We start from the raw sequence: 22,074 nt of genomic DNA, 5'->3' as shown, positions 1-22,074 counted from the left end.
CACGGAAGAAAACGAGCCACAGGCGGGACCCCAGCAGACGGAACACGTGTGCCCCGGGAGGACCCCAGCAAGCAGGGGAGCACCTCACTCCCGCCTGCCACGAGCGGTGGGCGAACCGCCCGTCCGGTAAGGGACGTCTGCCTGGCGGAGGCAAGACCCTCCCAACGGGCAAAAGCAGCAGCTCATGGGAAAGTGGGCAAAAGACACGAGCAGATCGAGGAGAGGACGCGCGGACGGCCGACGAGCATGTCGGCCGGCCTCGACGCCATCAGCCGGGAGAGAGCCGCCGAGTCAGGCCGGCACACGCCTGCCGAAACAGCCAAAACAGAACCAGCGACACCAGCAGATGCCGGGTAGGACGCGGAACAAGTGAATCACTCACGCGCTGCCAGAGGGAACGTAAAATGGAGCAGCCGCTCTGCTAAACAAGTTGGCAATTCCTTACAAAACCAAACCCGCAGGGGCAGCTGGGTGGCTCCGCCGCGGACTCTTGTTTTTGACTCAGTCCGTGATCTCGCGGTGGTGGGATCGAGCCCCTGAGGCCCCTCACTCAGCAGGGAGTCAGCTGGAGAGTCTCTCTCTCCCTCTGCCCCTCCCCTCACTCATGCCCCCTCTCTTTCTAAAATAAACCAATCTCTTAAAAAAAAAAAAAAAAGAATTGGGGCGCCTGCGTGGCTCAGCGGGTTAAAGCCTCTGCCTTCGGCTCAGGTCCTGATCTCAGGGTCCTGGGATCGAGTCCCGTATCGGGCTCTCTGCTCAGCGGGGAGCCTGCTTCCCCCCACCTCTGCCTGCCTCTCTGCCTACTTGTGATCTCTCTCTGTCAAATAAATAGATAAAATCCTTAAAAACAAAACAAAACATGAAACATGCATTAGCATGCAACCCAGCGACTGCAAATTTAGGCATTTACCCAAAGAAATGAAAACGCACGATCACACAGAAACCTACGCACGGATGCTCACTGTCCCGCTCTCGGGAACAGTGAAAAGCCGGAAACCACCCAACTGTCCTTCGAGGGAGGAAGTCAGTTAGATAGCTGTGACAGCTCCGTGCCGTGGAAGCCCGTACAGCAATAAAAAGGAACAGACTCCTGATTGCAAGAATTTGGATGAATTTGAGGGAAAAAAGTCATTTTCATGACATTCCCTTTCCATGACATTCTGGACATAAAATCACAAGGACGAACGTGGCAGCTCCGTGTTCGTGGGTGCCAGAAGGCGAGCGCGGGGAGCAGGGGACGTGTGGCTGCGGCAGGGGGCCGTGAGGGGACGTCCATGCTGATGGAGGAGTTCACCCTCTAGAAGATGGTGGTGGTCCCAGGAACGTCCCCGTGGGACAGAACTGCACTGGGGGGCGCCTGCGGGGGTCAGTCGTTGACCGTCCAACTCCTGCTCTCCGCTCAGGTTCTGATCTCTGCGTCATGGGATCGGCTCCGTGCGGCCCCACACCCAGCAGGGAGTTTACTCGTCCCGCTCACCCGGCTCCCCCCCAGCGCACGCTAAGTAAATGAAATCCTCTTTAAAAAACTGCACGGAACCAGTTAGACACACACACACACACACACACACACACACAGGAGTGCGTGCGCACCGGTGATGTACAGACACACCCCAAGGGTCGTCTCCCTGGTCTCCCGCTCGTGCCACACACCGCAGTGAGCCCAGATGCTGCCACGGGGCACGCTGGCTGCAGGGCACAGGGGACCTCCCCGGATTTCTCCGTACCTTCCTGCCATGCATAATTCTTTCTAAAAACTTTAACCAAAAGCAGCGTGGGCTGTGGTAATACTGCGCACGCACACACAGTCACTACAGGTGACCGAACTCCACCAGCACGACAGCTCTGTCACGCGAAACATCTCTCAAGAGAGCGGCTGGTAAAGTAAGAAACAGTAATTAAGTCCTGACAAGTTCATGTGGGTGAAGGGGATCCTCATGGGGCACTCGGCCGGCCCCCGAGTCCACAGCACGGCCCAGCTGGCCTCGCACCGATCTGATTCAACCACCACAAGCAAGCTTCCCTTGTCCGGTGGCCGTTCTCGGGGGACAGGGCTGGGGCTGGGGCTCGGCAGGCACACGTCTTTACGAGCTGGAGTCCACACTGTGTTTCCTCATCGTATCGTACAGCCTGGACCCAGAAGCTTCTGTCTGTCGCGCGTGACGTCTGCCCATACCACAGCACTTGCTGGCGGAGCTCTCATTTGGGGTCCGGCCCCTGCATTCCTTCCGGATTGCACAAGTCTAAAAGAAGCTTCCAGAGTCCGCCTCATGATCTGTGCAGACCTGGACAGAGACCACAGAAAAGGCTACGGAAAAGGCAGCTGTCCTTTCTGTACAACGAGAAGAGACGTGGCCTTGCCACGGCAAACTTGAAAGGGCTCCCCTCTGTAGCACGGTGGCAGGACAATTAAACAGGAAACTTCAGGGGAAACAGGAAATCGTTTAATCCAAAATATCTGCACATCTTAACTCAGGGCAAACTGTCAGGGCAGGAACACGCTACTCGTCTGACCTTCCTCTACCAGGCCCTTTCATCCTCTACGCTCGCGCTTGACCGGAATGGTTGGGTTTTTTTCTGTTCTTTATTGATTTAAGAGCGTGCAGAGGCACGCACGGGCCCATGAGCAGGGGAGCGGTGCAGGGGGAGACGCTCTCGAGCAGGTGCCACACCAGCACGGATCTCTGGGTCAGCACCACCTGAGACCATGACCTAAGCCAAGTCAAGAGTCAGATGCTCACACTCCTCAGGCCCCAGGTGCCCGGGCGTACTTTTAAGTATCGCATCTAAAATGCTCACAAAGCGCCCATTTCCCCTATCCTTATTGATTAAGGAAGAAAAGGAAAGCGAAGATTCTGCCCAGTTAAGTCTCAACCTTTAACAAGGACGTCTCAGCAATTTCAGTAAGTCACAAACCGACAGGCACGTGGCTAACTTTTACCAAACTCCTTCTGGTCTGCCGGCCGACTTCCTTGAGACCAGGAACCCTTGGGGCCCCGACAAACAAGCCAGCCCTCCACCTTAGCTCAGTGTGACCTAGCCCGGGACAAAGCTAAGATTCAACTCTCATGATGTGACACTCGACCTCACTCAGTCTCGAGACTAAAACTCTTTCCCTGACCTTTTCTGCTTGCTCAGTATTAAAGTCTGTACAAAATCCACCAGTTTGGGGGAAAGTCCACAGCAGCCACAAACCGTCGGAACTCCCTCCCATAAGGAGGCAGCGTGACCAGACACTCCGCAGGAGGCAGCTGGCCTGTGACCCGCTACCTGGCCCCCTCCAAGCTGACAGCGCCTCCTGAGCCCGCCGTGGTGGGTCGACCACGGGAGAGGCACGGACAGCGGCGGGCCACCCGCGGGCGCACAGGGAACAGCATATGCTAGCTACTGTTCCTCACACTGTTATCGTCTCAGGGGTTAAAAATAAAAACATACACACTCCGAATTTCATCAGATGTGGCAGGACCGTTCCAGTTTTATAGACGAGAAGGGGCAACAACTAAGTCCATACAAACACCATGAATGTGTAATTTTGAAGAAATACTATTAGTCTCAGCAAATAATAAAACTCATCGGCTACTTCTAACATCAACAAATTATGATCAGTAATGATCCCCTAGGTTAAGTACAAATATTTCTAATTAATACATCTCTGATTATAAATTATAATGTGCACTTTCTTCAAGATTCTTATCATGCTGTGGCTTTTAATGTCCAGGAGTGGTGGGTTTTTTTTAAGATTTTATTTATTAATTTGATAGAGAGAGTGAGAGGGAACACAAGCAGGGGGAGTGGCAGGGAGCCTGACACGGGGCTCGATTCCAGGACCCTGAGACCATGACCCGAGCCCAAGGCAGACACTTCGCCGATGGAGCCACCCGGGTGCCCTCAAGTGGGAACATAAAAATTAGGGGCGTCTGGGTGGCTCCGTCGGTTGAGTGTCTGACTCCTGACTCCAGCTCAGGCCATGACCTTGGGGGCCCTGAGATCTTCCGTGCATCTGGCTCCTCGCTCAGCAGTGAGTCTGCTTCTGCTTCTTTCTCGCTCTCCCTCTCCCACTGCCCCCCCTCGCGCGCCCACACACACGCTGGCTCTCTCAAAGAAGTCTTTTTAAAAAATGAGAAGTAAAAAGAGTAATATAAACAGGAAGTGACAATCACAAGGCAACCAGTAAAGAGCCTCCACATGAAATGGTCAAAAAATCAAATGTTTGACTATCTTCCAAGCATTCAGAATTACACGTTTTATTATTTTTTTAGGACTTACGTATTTATTTGAGAGAGAGAGCACACACACGCGCAAGAGGACGGCGATGGGGAGTGGGGGAGGGAGGGAGGGAGAGAGAAAATCTCCAGCGGACGCCTCGCTGAGCACTGGGCCTGACGCAGGGCTCGATCCCAAGACCCTGAGATCACAACCGGAGGGGAAATCAAGAGTCTGACACCTAACGGACGGCGCCCCCCAGGCGCCCCCGTAATTCTGTACATTTTAAACTACAGTCTCTTGAGGCTCGAGGGCTAGTGCGGCCGCCCAGCGCTCTGTGGGGTCCGGCGGCGGCCTGCGGGCGTCCTACCTTCTTCTCTCTCAGGCTGTCAGCCTGCACGGCCTCGAGGCGGGCTCGGAAGTGCGCACAGTCTGTCCTCAGGTGCTCTACCTCTTGCTCTTTCCTTTCCAGGCCTAGAAAGAGAGAGACACAGTAACACTCAGTGTTTCAAATCACGGGTCCCTCTAAGAACCCATCGCGCCACATCTTTTAGGAAAATGGGCCCTGGCCGCTCGGGGGGGGGGGGGGGGCTAAGCCGCAGAGCCGGGCCTTTGATGACCGACATTCTGAAAGTTCTGCTTGCCAGGTTTCTGTCCATTTTTAGCCCATACCAGACAGCACTTTTGTTGTTGTTTTCAGTCTCGGGTTTTAAGACCTCATTTTACTGCCAGACTCGTAGTGAAGGCTGTAAGGAAGTGGGTTATGTAAGAGACGGAAGGCAGGCCGAGAAGCCCGCCTGCCTCGCGGCACAGACTTGGATCTGCTCCACAGCAAGCAGGAGGCGGCTCGGCACGGAGCCGGTGGCAGCCGGGGCTGATTCACACCGACTGGCAGACTGGCTCGGGAGGAAGAGCTGCGGCAGCTGTCAACAGAGGGGCGGCAGCAGCCGGGATCGGACCAGAAAAGGCCACCGTGAGAGCAAGGAGCTAAGGTTTTCTTCCTCTTCACGAGAGTCATTCAGATGGTGATTCGAAAGCCCACAAAAATCCTCAAGATATCCACATTTGTGTCTGAAATCAAAGTCTGACTGATTTTTAATTTTTTTTAAGATTTTATTTATATGACACAGAGAGAAATCACAAGCAGGCAGAGAGGCAGGCAGGGGGTGGGGGGCGGCAGGCGCCCCGCTGAGCAGAGAACCTGATGCGGGGCTCGATCCCAGGGCCCTGGGACCATGACCTGAGCCGAAGGCAGAGGCTTAACCCACTCAGGCATCCCACGTCTGATCAATTTTAAATAAAAGATATTATGATGTAGAAATACTGACATTTAAAAAGCAAAGAAATATTGGACTTAAAAATTTAAGCGTCCTGACTTCAGGCACTAAGAAATCTTCCATTTTTATGCGACCGTAGATTGAGAGCTGAGGGAATGCAGTACTCACACCTTGTCCGACTCAAGCAGCAATGCTGTGGACAGTGGTCCCCACGTGTTACTGTCCACCAGGAGCCCCTAAAGGGCAGAGCTGCCAATTCAGGCCTGGGAACCTGCCCTTCCAGCAAGTTCTCAGGTGAGGCAGAGGGCGCTGGTCTGGGAACAGACTGAGAGGTACGGCTTCAGGACGACAGCCCGTCTCTGGTCATTAACACAATGAAATCAACACATAACCAGCGAGAGCCAGCGCGAGCCCAGCAACCGGAACGGGGGGGGGGGGGGGGCGGAAAACCAGAAGGTGGTGGGAGGCAGCGGCCTGCGAGCTGGCACTTCCCTCTACCTGAGGGGGAGACGGCTGGCGGACTCGCTCGGGGGAGGTGCGGACAAGAGGAGGGGTGCGGCTTCATGGCCCAGGGCTTGGAGAAGGCGGGGGACTGCCAAGAACAGCAGGGGCATCCCCGAAGCTCTGGAGAAACGGAGTCTGCGTGTTCCAGGGAACCTTTGTCCTAGAGGGAAGATTAGCACCTAAAGCTGCGAACTCAGTTACAGATTCTGAAACCGGCTGGCAGAAGTGCCCTTAAAATGCGTTTCCCAGAAGCCACGGGAAATAAAGTGGGACTATCTCTTCTGCTCAAGTCTTCCTTCTGCCACGTATCACGCCACATCGGGACCCTCCCCGGGATTCTGCTCCGCCTCCAAGCCCGGGCCGCCCAGGAAATCAGCCATCACTCCAGGGCTATGCTTTGACAGCGGCCCACCTGCGCCGTGAACAACGTAAATGAAGACTTGCGTTATTTGTAATTATGAGGGAATGATGAAGTGTACGTGGTCAGCAAAAAAAAGAAAAACGGAACTAAAATAAAATTATTAGTGGTGCAAGCTTTTTCTTTCCAGCTCACTTCTGAATTTGCTTGTATCATCAAGCTGTCCGTCACTCAAACGTGGCAAAGGAGACACAACATCTCATCTCTATAAGCCGCACCTACAAAAATAGGCAGGAATTAATTCTGGCCGCCCAAAAGTTTCTCATTAGGACAACTTCACAGTCGCTCTGTGTAGCTGTACCTGACCTTGCCACAGGCTGCCATAATGACGGGCAGGATCAGACATCCCACTCCCCCCCAGGTGCCGCACAGAATTCCAAGTCCGCACCCGCCCACCCCAAGCACCCGGAGGCGGCAGGTGCCTTTCCGCTGTACGAGGCCGCCGCCTGGTGGCCGGAGGGGAGCACTGCCACCGCCTTCCGACAAAACCCACACCTCGCTTTTTCCCGTGGTCCCCAGCGGGGCCTGCAGCCCTGAACAAACCCCTGGCAAGGCAGACATTTTCAGGGTTCATTTTCCCATACACCCCAAATCCCTACAATGGCACTTGGAATTTTATAAATATTTGTCACACAGAAGAATTTCGCTTCTCTACCCACTCCCTCTGCTAACCCTCAAACAGAGAAAAACACACAGCCACTGCGATTAGGCCTAATGATGAGAAGATACTGTTTCCATGGCTTTTTTTTTTTAAAAAACCAGAGAGGAGGAGGACACCTGTTGGTTAAGCGACTGCCTTTGGCTCAGGGCATGATCCCAGAGCCCCAGGATCAAGCCCCGCATCGGGCTCCCGGCTCCACGGGGAGTCTGCTTCTCCTTCTGACCTTCCCCCCTCACGCTCTCTCTCCATCTCTTTCTCAAATAAATAAATAAATAAAATCTTAAATAAAAAAACAAAACAGGGACGGAAGGAATATGGACAGTGAATGACACATTATACATAGTCAAGACATGATCTCGCCCAGCCTCGGTACCAGGACAGGAAAGGAGCTGCCCCCCAGCCGACACCGTCTTCTGACTTCTCGTCTCTGGCACCCGCCTCCCTGTCGGCGGAGCGAAAGGGCGGCCAGGACGGACTCCCAGTGCAGACACGCAACCTGCGCCACAGGCGTTTCCACATCGATATGGCTTCCGAAATGCACATTCCTTCTTTAAAAGTTTTAGTAACACGAGAATGACTGTACCCCTTAACCTAACTTGTTCACGGGAAGGGTGCGGAGAACTATCAGCGACAGAGACAGCGCTACAAAGGAAAAGCTGCGCGTCTGAAATACTGAGCGAAGAAGTGGAAACCCTGTGAAAGAGATCACTGTCTCCCCTTCCTGTGTCACCGGCGTGCCCACACCAGGCGCAATCACTACCAGCTGTTTCACGTTAACGTCAAAGTATTATTTTTGACCAAAACAGCTTAAGATCCCAAATCCAAAAGAAAGGGTTTTTGGGTTTTTTTTTAAGATTTTATTTATTTGACAGAAATCACGAGTAGGCAGAGAGGCAGGCAGAGAGAGAAAAGGAAGCAGGCTCCCCGCTGAGCAGAGAACCCGATGTGGGGCTCGATCCCAGGACTCTGGGATCATGACCCAAGCTGAAGGCAGAGGCTTTAACCCACTGAGCCACCCAGGCACCCCCAAAAGAAAGTGCCTTTGATAGCTCTTAACTTCTCCACATCGGTCTCTAATGGGTTTAGAAAATAATTCATAATTAGCTGCTGATGGACCCTGTCTTTGCCGTGAATTGAGATTTGAAAGATGTGCAACAAAGCACCACCAAGTGGACAGTTTATGACAACAGAAACAGCTTCTCCCCTAGCTCCAGAGGCCACAGTGTCAGGCCTGGGCTCTCTCTGAAACCTGTGGGTGAGGATCCTTCTCTGGCTCCTCCGGCTTTCAGCAGCCTGGATCTCCCAGGATTCCCATCAGCCTCCGCTGTCACTGGGCTTCCTCCTGGTCTCCTCACATCAGCTTCCCCGTGCACAGCTGTCTCCGGGTCCAAATGTACCCTTCCTGGATCAGGACCCATCCTAAAGATCTCATTTTCACTTAATCAGCCTGTCCACAGTGTAAGTTCAGAAAGTGGAAAAATGAGAATATTTCAGGGTTCATTAAAAGGGGGGGCTTTAGTTAAAGAGCTTAAGTGCATTTCAGATCCTTCTACACACTACAAGCCAGCCGAACAACACTTTGATTAACCGTAATTGTGTTTTAAACAAATCAAAGGGGGTAAAGGAAAAGAGTTGGAACCAGAACATGGAAATAGCATTTTTTTTCCCCATGCTGCCAAAAATCTGCTCCCCAAACCGCTCTTCTTCTAACTTAAAGGCCACTGGATTTATCTTCTATAAGACGAAGACCACATGGGACTAACAGGAATCCGCTCCATACTGGCATTGCCAATGGACTTGGCAGCACCTGTGTCACCGCCGGCAGCGTCTGAAGATGCGAGCTCCTTGGGCTCCCTGTAAAGTCCCAGGGAAAAGGGGCAGACTTTGTCCTTTGCGTGTCACGATCCTACCTAGCAGTGCTGACAGATGCCGGGCACATACTGAACACCTCCCTAACGGACTTAGAAACTACGTTCACTGAACACTTGAAAACCAACGCCGTCACAAACAACTAAGACGGATCTTGCTGAAGTCAAGAGTTCTGCTAACGTATTTCTCAAACCAGAGAGACGGGAAATGGTTCCGCTGACTGGCACATGAACGCAAAGTTAAAGACGGTGTCAGAGTGATACATTCCAACACCGTCTCTGCTTTCTCCGCCTCGGCTACCATCCCCCTCCTCTGTGCCCCTCCGACCTACCCTCCACCATGCTCTGTGCTCCAGGAGTACGCGGTCTCCCAGGCTTTCAGCCTCCTCTTCAGTTGGGACAGTGACAGTGTCCACAGGGACAGGGTCAGAGACCTGCTAGGATGTTCGCTTCTCCTCTGCGCCGTCCCTGCCGACCTTCCAGCAGCTTCCGCCTTCTGGGTGAGGGACCTGCCCTCTTGTGTACCGGCCGCTCTGGGGGCAGTCCTGGCACCCCAGTCCTCTAGTTGCCAGGGGTGACCCTCGTGCGTCTCCCCCAAACCCTGCCCACACCTGTGTGCCCTCACTACATCACACTTCCGGTGGCCCCTTTTGTTCTCGCCGAACATTGGGCAGGAGACATTCTGGTATTAGTGACTTGGGTCACTAGAAACTTTGGGTCATTATTTGATTTGAAAAATCTCTTTTATTTAAAGACTTTATTTTTACGTCATCTCTACACCCAGCGTGGGGCTCAAACTCACACCCCCAGTATCGCGAGTCCCCGCTGCACCGACCCAGCCGGCCAGGTGCCCCTATAATCCCTTCCCGCCATTTCCTCTTCCTCGTACTCTTCCTGACGCTCTCCCGTTCCCGAGCCCATGGACCAGAACTCATCGTTCTCGGAGCTGAAACAGAGGGCTCCCTCTTCTCACTAACGCCAGACTCTCGGGAAATTAATCTCGAAACACCCACCAACACTTTAGAGACCGCGCAGTACACTGGCCTTCAAACCCCGCTGCTAACAACGCAAGAGGGCCTAAAGGACACGTATGTTCCATAAACACTTTTCCCATTTTACGATGTTTCCCAAACTTTTTCTTTGGACATAATTTCAAACTTACAGAACATTGCATGAGTAAAAATAACACAAACAATACCCATATTCCTCTTACCCAGACGTATGTGCTGGCAACATTTCACGTTTGCTCATCACTGCCCCCCAACACACACACACTAAGGATAATGTCCTACACACCTACTCTGCCTGGTTGTCAGCTTTAGAAAAACTAGTATTAATACCTCTAACTAATCTACCACTGACATTCAAATTCTGTCAAAAGACCCCAAACTGCCCTTTACAGTATTTTCTCCTTCCAGCACAACCACCAGCCCAGGGGCAGGTACGGCCTTCAGTTTCACCTTCAGCCTCCTTTCATTTGGATCATATGCACGGCCTGTCTTCATGACATCGCGGTGTGTTTTTAACAACTTAAAAATCACGACCACATACATGGAAGGGCTTCCATGGCGAGGCATGCACACCAATCTTCCCATGGGGAATAATTAGGAGAGCGGAGTTTAAACCAACGAAGCCCTCTGAAGGTATGTGAGAGTTACTGAGCTATGGGGGCCCTCGGGCCAGCACCCAGGGAGCCGGAACAGGCACTGAGGCACAGGAGCCCCGCCTCCCACCCCTTTCCTGCCAGGGACCTTGGCATATTCCAAAGCAGCACAGGCAACAAGGCAGCAAAGCTGGACAGAGAGGTCAGCAGTGCCACGGAGCTGGGAAATGAAAATAAGCTACAGAGCGGTTCGACAGCCAGGACTTGGGGTGGGCCGCGATCCCAGAAAAGACGGACGCATAGAAAAGTGAGCGGAGGTCAGAGCCACCTTCTTCTTCCCGGCACTCAGCAACACGTCAGCAGCAACAGAGGCTGCAGAGGTGGACAGTGCAGGGGAGGGGGGCCGACTCGTTAGAGAAATTACTACCATCCAAAGCCTCCACAAGTGTTCACTTTTTAAAAATCTGTTAATCAATAAAAAAATTACCGAGATTACCAAGAGGGAAAGTAGACACTACAAGCAGACCAGGAGGTGACCCAGTCAATGGAGCTGCCAGGTCCAGAGCTTTAAAATAACTGTGCTTAATGTTCCGGCAAAAGACGAGAAGAGAATTCCTTTGGGAAGCTGGAATAAAACACAACCAAGTAAAAAATCAGTATTAAAAACTAGTAAGGGGGGGGATGCTTGGGTGGCGCAGTTGGTTGGACGACTGCCTCCGGCTCAGGGCGTGATCCTGGAGTCCCGGGATCGAGTCCCGCATCAGGCTCCCAGCTCCATGGGGAGTCTGCTTCGCTCTCTGACCTTCTCCTCGCTCATTCTCTCTCTCACTGTCTCTCTCTCTCAAATAAATAAAATAAAATCTTTAAAAAAAAATTTTTTTGAAAAAAACTAGTAAGGGGGTACCTGAGTGGCTCAGTGGGTTAAGCCTCTGCCTTCAGCTCAGGTCATGATCTCAGGGTCCTAGGATCGAGCCTCACATCGGGCTCTCTGCTTGGCAGGGAGCCTGCTTCCCCCTCTCCCTCTGCTTGTTTCTCTGCCTGCTTGTGATCTCGCTCTCTCTCTCTCTCTGTCAAATAAAATCTTTAAAAAAAAAGAACAGCTAAAAAACTAGTAAGTACTGATAACAAACAATATGAAAACAAATAATAAAACTAATAAAGAATTCAGAATCAAATCCGCACATGCCAGCCGCTTAGAACAAAACCAACCGTAGTACAGGACAGAAGGCTGTGTTTTCAGTAAATGGTGCTACGCCAGCTGGCCACATGTGGCTACTGCCTGTTTCTTAAACAGACAAAGACGACGTGAGTCACATAATACTTCATCAGCACAGAAGGCTCTATGTGACCATGCTGACATGTACAAATTTTAAATTACACAAAATAACTCTCTCCTGTTGCTAAAGAAAATCAGCCAGGTCTCTCCCCGTGTATCATGGCTGCACTGGTCCTTATTCATTACTGATGTTCCCGGAACAAAACAAGGCTGCTTCTCAGTATTAGCACTTAAACATGTATTTAAATAAAAAGTTTTGAAAGGTTAAAACTAGTGTTGCAGATTTTAAAATATAAGAAACGAGACCATAATTTTTGCTTGGTGTCAACAGGAAAATGGTACCTGATTCCATACCCAGACTCTGGGGTGAGTGTCTGACACCTGCCGCTCAGATGTCCGCCTGTTGCTAAGTGATGTCACCCACCATCGCACAGGCAGCATATGCGTTTACAAAGCGTCTTACAGGACAGGCCAGTGGCTTTTCTGCCACCTCTCTCCAAATGCACCTGGGCCAGTAGGACAGGTCGGGAGTTGCTGGACCCTGTGACTTCACTGTAAAACAAAAACATCTGACCCACTGGCTTCACACTTTCAGATCGGTTTCACTGAAAAGCATCATGATGCTGCAAAGTGAAATGTTGAAAACTTCACCATTTGCAATTCCTTATCTCTACAATTTCTGTCTTTTCCTTGTTACTTGAAAACCAAACCTAAAAATAGAAGTTAGACACTGAAGATGGTACTGCATCTGATTTCCAAAACCTGTAACATTGTATTTTGTTTTCATCAAAACTCCTTCATTGTGCTGATCTTACAAGTAACGTTCTGACAGAATCTTCTGAATACGCAGAAAATGTAACTTCCTTCTATTTTACATACTGTACCACATATAAACAGGATTTTTTTTTTTCTAATAGGATTCTAGGGGCAGCTGAGCGGCTCAGTCGGTCAGAGTCCAACTCTTGATTCAGCTCAGGTCATGGCTTGAGGGCTGTGAGACAGAGCCCCATGACGGGCTCGGTGCTCAGCGGGGAGTCTGCTTGAGGTTCTCTCCCTCTGTCCCTCCCACGCTTACACACACACTCTCTCTATAAAGTAAGTCTTTCACGCAGTATAATACCCTCTAGTTCCATCCATGTCATCACAAACGGCAAGATTTCATTCCTTTTGATGGCTGCATAGTATTCCATTGTGTATATATCCCACATCCTCTTTATCCACTCATCTGTGGATGGATACCTAGGTTCTTTCCACAGTTTGGCTATTGTGGACATTGCCTGATATGAGGAAGTGAAGATGCAATGTGGGGGGTTAGGGGGGTAGGAAAAGAATAAATAAAACAAGATGGGATCAGGAGGAAGACAAACCATAAGAGATCCGGGGGGAGGGGTGTAGGGAGGGGGGTTGGGGTTATGGATATTGGGGAAGGTATGTGCTATGGAGAGTGCTGTGAAGTGTGTAAACCTGGCGACTCACAGACCTGTACCCCTGGGGCAAATAATACATTATCTGTTCATTTAAAAATTTAAAAAAATAAAAATTTAAGAAAGGGGGAAAAAATAAACATGTCAACTTGTAAGTAAAAAATATGTCAATATGGGGCGCCTGGGTGGCTCAGTGGATTAAGCCGCTGCCTTCAGCTCGGGTCATGATCCCAGGGTCCTGGGATCGAGCCCCGCATCGGGCTCTCTGCTCTGTGGGAAGCCTGCTTCCTCCTCTCTCTTGCCTGCCTCTCGCCAACTTCTGATCTCTGTCTGTCAAATAAATAAAATAAATCTTTAAAAAAAAATGTCAATAAATTCTCTTTAAACTAAAAAAATAAAATAAAATAAAGTCTTTAAAAAATAAGCCTCTGGTTTAAGACACACATTTTTCCCCATAAGCCAGCCATCGCACTACTGGGTATTTACCCCAAAGATACAAATGTAGTGATCCGAAGGGGCACGTGCACCCCAATGTTCACAGCAGCAATGTCCACAAGACAACTACAGAAAGAGCCCATGGCAAGATGCCCATCCACGGATGAATGGATAGAGATGTGGTGTGTATACACAACGGAATACTACGCAGCCACAAAAGAAATGAAATCTTGCCATCTGCAACGACATGGACAGAACTAGAGGGTATTATGCTGAGTGAAATAAGCCAATCAGGAAAGACAATTATTACATGATCTCCCAGATATGAGGAAGTTGAGAAACAAGACAGAGGATCATAAGGGAAGGGAGGAAAAAAAGGAAACAAGATGAAACCAGAGAGGGAAACAAACCCCAAGAGACTCTTTTTTTTTTTTTTAAGATTTTATTATTTATTTGACAGAGAGCGCATGAGAGGAGCGAGGTCGGTGGGAGAAGCAGACCCCCGCCGAGCAGGGAGCCCGATGCGGGGCTCAATTCCAGGACTCCAGGATCATGACCTGAGCCGAAGGCAGTCGATGAACCAGCGGCGCCACCCAGGTGCCTGACAAACCCTAAGAGACTCTTCATCTCAGGAAACAACTGAGGGTTGCTGGAGGGGAGGGGGTGGGGGCACGGGGTGGCTGGACACTGGGGAGGGCATGTGCTATGGGGAGGGCTGGGAATTGGGTAAGAATGATGACTCACAGACCTGCACCCCGGAGACACGTAATACATTATATGTTAATAAAAATAAAAATAAGTAAAATAAATAGTAATAAAAGTAAAACTCTTGGGCGCCTGGGTGGCTCAGTGGGTTAAGCCGCTGCCTTCGGCTCAGGTCATGATCTCAGGGTCCTGGGATCGAGTCCCGCGTCGGGCTCTCTGCTTGGCAGGGAGCCTGCTTCCCTCTCTCTCTCTCTGCCTGCCTCTCCATCTACTTGTGATTTCTCTCTGTCAAATAAATAAATAAATAAAATCTTTTAAAAAATAAAAAAATAGACTGCCTCCGGCTCAGGGCGTGATCCTGGAGTCCCGGGATCGAGTCCCACATCAGGCTCCCAGCTCCATGGGGAGTCTGCTTCGCTCTCTGACCTTCTCCTCGCTCATGCTCTCTCTCACTGTCTCTCTCTCTCAAATAAATAAATAAAATCTTTAAAAAATAAAAAAAAAAAAATAAAAAATAAAATAAAAAATAAAAAAATAAAACTCTTGACACACACAGACTCAGTAATAACTCCGTCATCGTTAGATGAACAGACGCGAGCCGGTGAGAACAGGGAGCGGTTCACTTCTGCTGGTACTTCCAAGTCTCTGCTTCGCCGAGGTCACCTTACGGAGGCTTGACGACCCACAGGTACCGCATTCCCCGCAGATGAGAAAGAACAAGAATCCAAACGCGGTCCGTCGCACCCCTAACCCTCTACCCGTGTTCCGAACTCACGGAGCCGCGCGGGCCGGGCCGGAATGGGGCTGCCGGCTCGGGGCACTTTCTTCACTCCGTCCGGCAAGTGCTCAGGGGCCCCTCGGCCAGAGGGGGTCCTGCTCCCTGAGGGCACCCCCTGAGCCGCACACCACGCCACACGCTTCCCGCAGAGAGCCTCAGCTGAAGTCTCACTACCTGCTGAGGTACACGGCCCCGTCCCCGCCTTACAGGCAGGGCCACGTCCGAGAGTCCGGCCGAAGCAGTGTCCAGGCCACTCCGTATTTCCACGCGGAGCCCGGGCCTCGCTCCGCACCGAGACTAACCACCTCTCCGTGGGCCTGTCCGCGCCGTCCGCGCAGCCGTAACCCCGCGGTCGGAGGACTCCCGGCCCCCCGGCGAGCGTCTACCGTGAATTCCCCCTCGTGGCGAGCGTCTACCGTGAATTCTCCCCGGCCTCCACCCAAGTCCTCCCGCTCGGATCAGAAATCGTCCGCTGAGAACGACGTCTGGTCGCTGTCTCCGGTCCGCGGGGTAACTTCCACCTGCGTCTCGTCGCAAATTAAAAACAATAAACGACAATAATTTTGTCTTCCACAAACCGCTGACGTTTACTGACCCTGACTCCCCCACACCTCAATCCTTGCTCCACGTACAAGCAGAAGGAAGAGCTCGCAGGCCGGCAGGGAACCCCGCGGTCTCCGGGCTGTGACGTGCACACACGCCAGGACCCCAGCCGAGAACACCCTCCTCCTACGCCTCTAACAGAGCCCGCCTCGCTCCTCAATGCTCCCCTAGCCCCAGAAGACCCCAGGAGCAGCAGGAACTGCCCCGAACCCAAATTCCACCCGGCATCCGCCCGGCTCCCCAGGGAGTGACTACGCTGGAGCCGGAATTAAGGCCCGCTCACGGCTTGACACTCGTTTGTTCGACGTGGGGCCCGCAGGGCCTGAGCCCCAGAAGCAACCACACCTACACCCCAAACGAAGCTCCCCCTCGAGGCAGGCAGAGCTGCCCTGTCCTCGCTCCCCGCCCGCGCTCGTTCCTCGCGGCGTCACCTCCTAGCTGACAAGTGCGCACGGACTGCAGGTGCGAAGGCAGCTCTGATCCTGGCCCAAGCCAAGAGCCCTCCTAGGGCAGACGGACGGAGTGTCCAGCAGCTCCCGCTGCCGCCTTGTGGTCCCCGGGTGGCCTCTGAGGGGGCCATTCTCAAGGCCACGGCGCCTGTGACTGGTCTCAGAAGGCCCAGGTAAGAGTCGCCGAACCCAGTCCTTACAAAAAGGAAAAGGACGGGATCTTTCTTCACCTCACGTCACCCAAGCAGCAAAAATTCAGCCAAAACTGGGTAAAAGCTGCTCCGGGAGGACATCTAGGCCGGGGCCACAGGCCCTGGAAGGCTCAGCTCAGCTTCAAAGTCCACGGTAAAGGCTCCAGCACGAAGCAGGCCCCAAGCCCGCTCTGTCCGCTGGGACCCCCGTTCTCTCTCAACACCCAGGTGCCCACAGCACACTGGCCCCACGGGAACCAAGCAATTCAGAAGGAACAACGAGCAGGGAAAGGGGAAGCCCCTCGGACCAAATACCCAGGCACAGAGAACGCAGTGGGAGGCCAACGCGGGGCCCCGCCCCCCAGTGCCTGTCACCGGAGGAGGACAGTAAAATGACGCTCTCAGAAGGACAGCACCGTACGCCGAACGAACGCCCGGCGGGACCCACAGGAAGACCGAGCCTGTCTAGGCAGTCAGGCAAGCACGTGAGTGCGCACTGAGGTTCAGTCCAGCAACACAGAGTCCTTCGAGCCGCCTACCATTTGGTTCCGGTTCTTGGGTGGCGGTGCTTTCAGGGGAGCTGATTTTTTTTTTTTTTTTTTTGGTCTTTATCCTAAAAGCAAGGAGAAGCCATGGAAGACACAAGCAGGGGAATGACATCACCAAACTCGGCTACGAAAAGCCACACGGGCGACAGGGTTCGGGACAAAGAAAGTGACGGTGAGTGGACAAACAGGAGGCAGGGATTCAGGGACATGATGGGGGCCTGGGCTCGGTGGCAGCGGTGGCGGCGGGCTCGTGAATTCAGGATCCAGCCAGGAGGGGACGTGTAAGGACTTATGGGAAGAGAGGTGGGGGCAGGGGCGGAAGGGGAGTGAAGAGTGAGGAGGGGTGCGCCATGAGGGGGATCCTAGGTCTCTAGGTGGAAGCTTCGCCCCCCTCCCCGGGGACACCGAGGAAGCCCAGAGGTAGGGGAGGGGAGGGACAGCATGAGTCAGAGGTAAGACAGAGGAAACCTGTCCTGCAGTTTGTGGGGCTGGGCCAGCAGAGGTGTAAGTCCAGCTGCCAAGTTACCGAAAAACGAAGTTTCTCCTGAGAACACAGCTTGGCAGTAAAGGGTCACAGCGACCCCTATCAGGGACTGCTGATTTCTTATGCACAACAAGCTCATTCCGTCAAATCCCAGACTGCCAGAAATTTTGCTGTTTGGAATGACACCAGTAAAAAGGAAACCTCCCTCGGTCCCCTGCGGGGTCAAAGTCACTGGGACAAAGGGAAGCAGCCCTGCTTTCTCACTAGCTGCAGGACTTCAAACAAGGGACATCCAGACACAATTTTCTACATTGATCTGAACTCTGTAGTGTTCAAGAAACGAGGCCTGGGTCCACGGCAGTACGACACGGTGATGGCCCCACGCACAGCTCTACTTCGCCTGCGGCCCAGCAGATCAATGTGGTTTAATGTGCGCTTCGTCTAAACTCGACCCTTTCCCCAAACCCACAACTCTAGCCTCTCGTTGGCAAGGTGCCCCCAGTTCCTCAGGGTGTGTCTCCCTCCGGTAAGGAACCAACGAACCTGACCCGGCCGGACCCGGGCTGCTTCCTGACGGCTGCAGGCTGATTAGGACAAATGCTGAGAACTTGAAACAAGGTGAGACCAAAAGAAATGCCAAGTAGGAGTCGGATACGGGGCCCTAACTGAGCCTGGAGGTTTGGGCCAAACCTAGGGCCAGATAAACCTGGGAGCCCCTGGCACCAAGATGGGAACGAAAACAGTGTGCCTGAAACCGCCCACGGAAAAGCCGTGGAGTGAGGGGAAGGGCCCTAAACAGCTCCACTAGCCAAAAGGCTGCTGCAGAGGACGCATCCACCAAGCAAACCATGATGAAAGGGCCAGAGGGCGGGAGAGAGGACGACAGGGCCTGGGGACCATGAGGAAAGAGCTCCTGAAGTCTCACGGGCCACGTCGGCACGGGTCTGTTCGTGGCCCTTGCTCTCGTACACACAATTATGATTCTGTGATCTCTGAAGCCTGACTAAGGACGGACTCGTGCTAACCAACCCAGGAGACCCCGCTGTAGTTTCTAGAATGCCGGCTCACTAATTTGCAAAGCAGCACAAGCACTCAGCACGCCAACATGCTCTGCTTCGAGGGCACGTGGGTGACTAGCGGCTCTCAGAAGGTCAGGGCCGAGCGTGAGCTCAAAACCAGGGACTGGGAAGCCGGGGACCTGGAGCTACGACATAACCGGTGACCTACAGCATATCCCGCAGGGTCTCCGTGGCAGAGAAAATCGCAGATGTTGACATCTGCGGGCAGGACGGCTTACAGAGAGCAGCGCAGGGGCTGGTGAGGCACCCGGAGGCTAGCAACAGCCCTCCAGGAGGAGGACGCGGAGAACACCTGTTACCAGAGCCCAGCGAGAGCGGAGACTCGCTGGAGGTCCTGGGGTGGGAGTCACAGCCATGGAGGGAGCAGGAGGAAGCACCCAACCTCTCTCTCCATCCATCAGGCTGTCCACTTGCAAGCCCTGCTGGCGGCCAGCAAGGAGGTCAGAGGCAGGCCGTGTGCAGGAGTCCCCCGCCCAGAGCACGCCACAGGGTAGCCCAGGGTGGATCTGGGGGCTCCAAAGAGAAGCTCAGCAGGACAGGGGACGTGGTGGCCATGAGCACCCCCCCTTCTAACCGTGCCCGGCTGCCGTCCTGACCAGAAGCATCTGCACAAACCAGAACTGTGTGCTGTTGGGTCCCCAGAGCTCCCTGCCCACGCTGGCGCTAGAGACACACTCCGACCCCCAGAAACACGTCTGGAGAGCAGGCCAGGCCGGGGCGGTGTCCAGTGCAGGGGGCCGGACCAGCCTGAAGCGCCAAACCCTGGTTCACGGCCACTCAGCCGCGGTCAGGCAAGCGCAGAACGGATCCCAGAATCTAAGAGCGTTGCAGTGGCTCCGGACACGCAGGCCAAACCTCAGACTCCGCGTGGACAAGGCCCGGCACTTCTGCACTTCAGTCAGTCCTGGAAGCGACCTGGCCGCAGGCGGGGCCCCTCGGTGGGGCCATCACCACCAGCAGCCCTTGACTTCGGCTCAGGTCGTGACCTCCGGGTTGGGGGACTGAGCCCACGGGAGGCTTCAGGCCCAGCAGAGTCAACCAGGGACTCTGCCTCCCCCGCCCCGCGCTCTCTCTGAAGTATAGAAATCTTACCCCGAACGACTGACCTGTCCACTCGCCGCCAAGCAAGTGAACACACGCGGGTCACGGACGCATTTAACACCTCGCGCGGCGTGGGGAGGCGCGACCCCGACCGCACCGCTCTGAGCTCTAGAGCGCAGCCGCCGCGGGAAGTCCGCCGCGTCCGCACGGCCCGGAGGAGAGGCCGAAGGGCAGGGACCCGGCGGCGGGCGCCTGTCCCCGTCCCAGGCCAGCGCTCGCGGCCTCGCAGCCCGCAGCCGTCCCGGGCGGCCTGCGCCACCTCCGTGGCCGCCGCAGCGGAGGACACTCACTTTTCTCGGCGATCTTCAGCCTCTGGAAGCTTTCCAGCACCTCCCCGTTGAGAATCCGGGGCAGGAAGTCCCGGATCTGCATCACTTCCGTCGTCAGCCGCTCCAGGTCCTTCTTGCGGACTTTAACGAACTCCTCTCGGGCCCCCACGCGCTGGAAGACAGGCAGGTGTCCCCACGGCCCGGCCCCGCGCCCCGCACGCCCCCGAGGGAGCCGGCTGCGGCCCTTCACCTGCACGGGGCCTCCCCCGACGGCCGAGTCGACGCCGGCCGCCCCGCACCCAGCTCCCCGCACCAAGCCGAAGCTGCCGCCTCCGCCGAGCGCCCGGCCGGCCCGCAGCGTCCTCCGGGGGTCGGGCCGCCAACAGGCACGGGGCGGGGGGGGGGGGCGCCCTGCTCCAGCGAGCGCCGCGAACGGGCCGCGACCAGGCCCACGCCCGGGGCTCCCCCACCTTCCTCACCGGCAGCGGAGGCCACGGCGCGGGGACCTGGGCCCGAGGGCCGGGCTCCCTGCACACGTCCGGCCGTCGCGGCCCCGACCCCAGCGCTCAGCGGCCCCGCCAGACCCCCGCCCCACGCGCAGGGCCACCCCGCCACCGACCAGGCCCCGGGCAGCCGGGGAGCACCGCGCAAGCCCAAACGCCCAGCGCGGGAAGGACAGTGGGGAGGGAGGTCAGCCCGGGCCTCCTCACTGACCCGACAGGCCTCCTCAGCGCCGCCTGCCTCGCCCATGGCCGCCGCCGCCGCCTCGGCTCCCTGCGCCTGCGCCGCGCCCTCTGACCCTTCAGGCCGAAAGCGCGGGAACGCGACCACGCGGGGCCGAAAACGGAGCGCAGCGAGGGTCAAACCTCGCAGAGCGGCAGCGGCGTTCTCGGCTCCGCGGACGAGGGTTGCGGTGGGCGAGATCCCACGTGCGCTGTCCCGGCTTAACCGGATTTTTTAAAGTCGTTAACTGCAAAGTAGAAGGACAGGGAGACCCGAGTGTAAGTGTCAAGTGATGGAAGTCAAACCGGACCTGTCCTGCTTGGCAAGGGACGCTGCACTCGGGGGCGGTGCTTTCGAGGGACCGTCCGCACACGGCGGTTGGCTACGCTCCCTCGCGGGGCTCTGAGCGACACTAGCGAGGCCCGAAGCTTTCTGACAGCGGGCTCCGCGTCTGCCCTGGATAGGGAGGGCAGTCCAGCCAGCTGGCGCAGCAACTGAGACGCCCACCACCAACTGGAAGAGGCCACCTCGTCCATTCACTTGCCCCTGCATGCCCGCCGAGTTTGCAAAGTAGGGTGCAGCCCGTGGATCAGGTGGACGGGGTTACTGCCCAACTAAGACTTCCTCCGTTTCTGTAACTGGCCGGGAACAACGTCAGGGTCCCCTGAACGTTGTCCAGGCCTGGGAACAGACTCACAACCACACTCTAAATCCCTACATCCATGTTGGGACCTGTACCAGCCCATCATCCCCTGCATCTGTCCTTGTACCTGCCTCTGCCCTGCCATTCCCTGCACCGACACCTGACGCTGACCGTGTCATGCCCTGCACCAAGACCTGACCCTGATAGTGACCCTGTCATCCCCTTCACCGAGATCTGGCCCTGTCCCTACCATCCCCTGCACTGAGACCTGACCCTGACCCCGAACCTGCCATCCCCTGCACAGAGACCTGACCCTCACCCTGACTCTGTCCCTGCCATCCCCTGCAAAGACCTGACGCTGACCCTGTTCCTGCCATCCCTGCACCAGGAGCTGACCCGGACACTACCAGACTCCGCACTGGGTCCTGCCCTGCCCCCGCCCCGGACTTGTCCCCGCCCTGGACCTGCCCCGGGACCTGGACACTGGGGACGCTGGAAGGCGCTGCCTCGACGGCCGCAGAGGCTCAAACCTGGCCCCCAGCAGGGCGACCCCTCCGTGGGGCTGTCCTCAGCATCCCGCCAAAACCCCAAGGACCGCGTCCTTCTGGGTCTGCACCGCGCAGAGGCGGCTCCTCGTTAAGGGCTCGCCGCCGTGTCTCCCGCGGGGAGCGCCCCATCGGACGGAGCTCTCGGGAGTGGGCTTCAAGACTCGAGACCCCCGAGACGGTCTTCCGCCTCTGCCGGCACCACGGACGCAGGCTAGCCGCGCCGCTGAACGCCCGCACGCAGCCGAGGCGGGAGGACGCCCCCGAACCCCGCTGGGCAGCTCGGCCCT

General features: G+C 55.0%; 1 protein-coding gene across 3 annotated transcripts in view; it reads right to left on the bottom strand.

Moving 5' to 3' along the window:
* LOC122908240 (heat shock transcription factor 2 binding protein) overlaps positions 1-22,064 on the bottom strand; it is a 103,567-nt gene extending 81,503 nt beyond the window's left edge. For 2 of the 3 annotated variants that reach the window (XM_044250813.1, XM_044250815.1), the window contains exons 1-4: positions 21,716-22,064; positions 20,588-20,843; positions 19,895-20,045; positions 4,571-4,674 (exon numbers count right to left, since the gene is read on the bottom strand). In XM_044250813.1, coding sequence (XP_044106748.1) covers positions 4,571-4,674; positions 19,895-20,045; positions 20,588-20,623 — 291 coding nt within the window. In that variant the 5' untranslated portion in view covers positions 20,624-20,843; positions 21,716-22,064. The remainder of the gene's footprint in view (positions 1-4,570; positions 4,675-19,894; positions 20,046-20,587; positions 20,844-21,715) is intronic. The other variant, XM_044250814.1, reaches the window with a different exon arrangement.
* Positions 22,065-22,074: the final 10 nt, after the last annotated feature.

The sequence above is a fragment of the Neovison vison genome, chromosome 6 (genome assembly GCF_020171115.1).
Source record: "Neovison vison isolate M4711 chromosome 6, ASM_NN_V1, whole genome shotgun sequence".
Taxonomy (NCBI): Eukaryota; Metazoa; Chordata; class Mammalia; order Carnivora; family Mustelidae; genus Neogale; species Neogale vison.
This window is presented reverse-complemented; position numbering and strand designations above follow the sequence as displayed.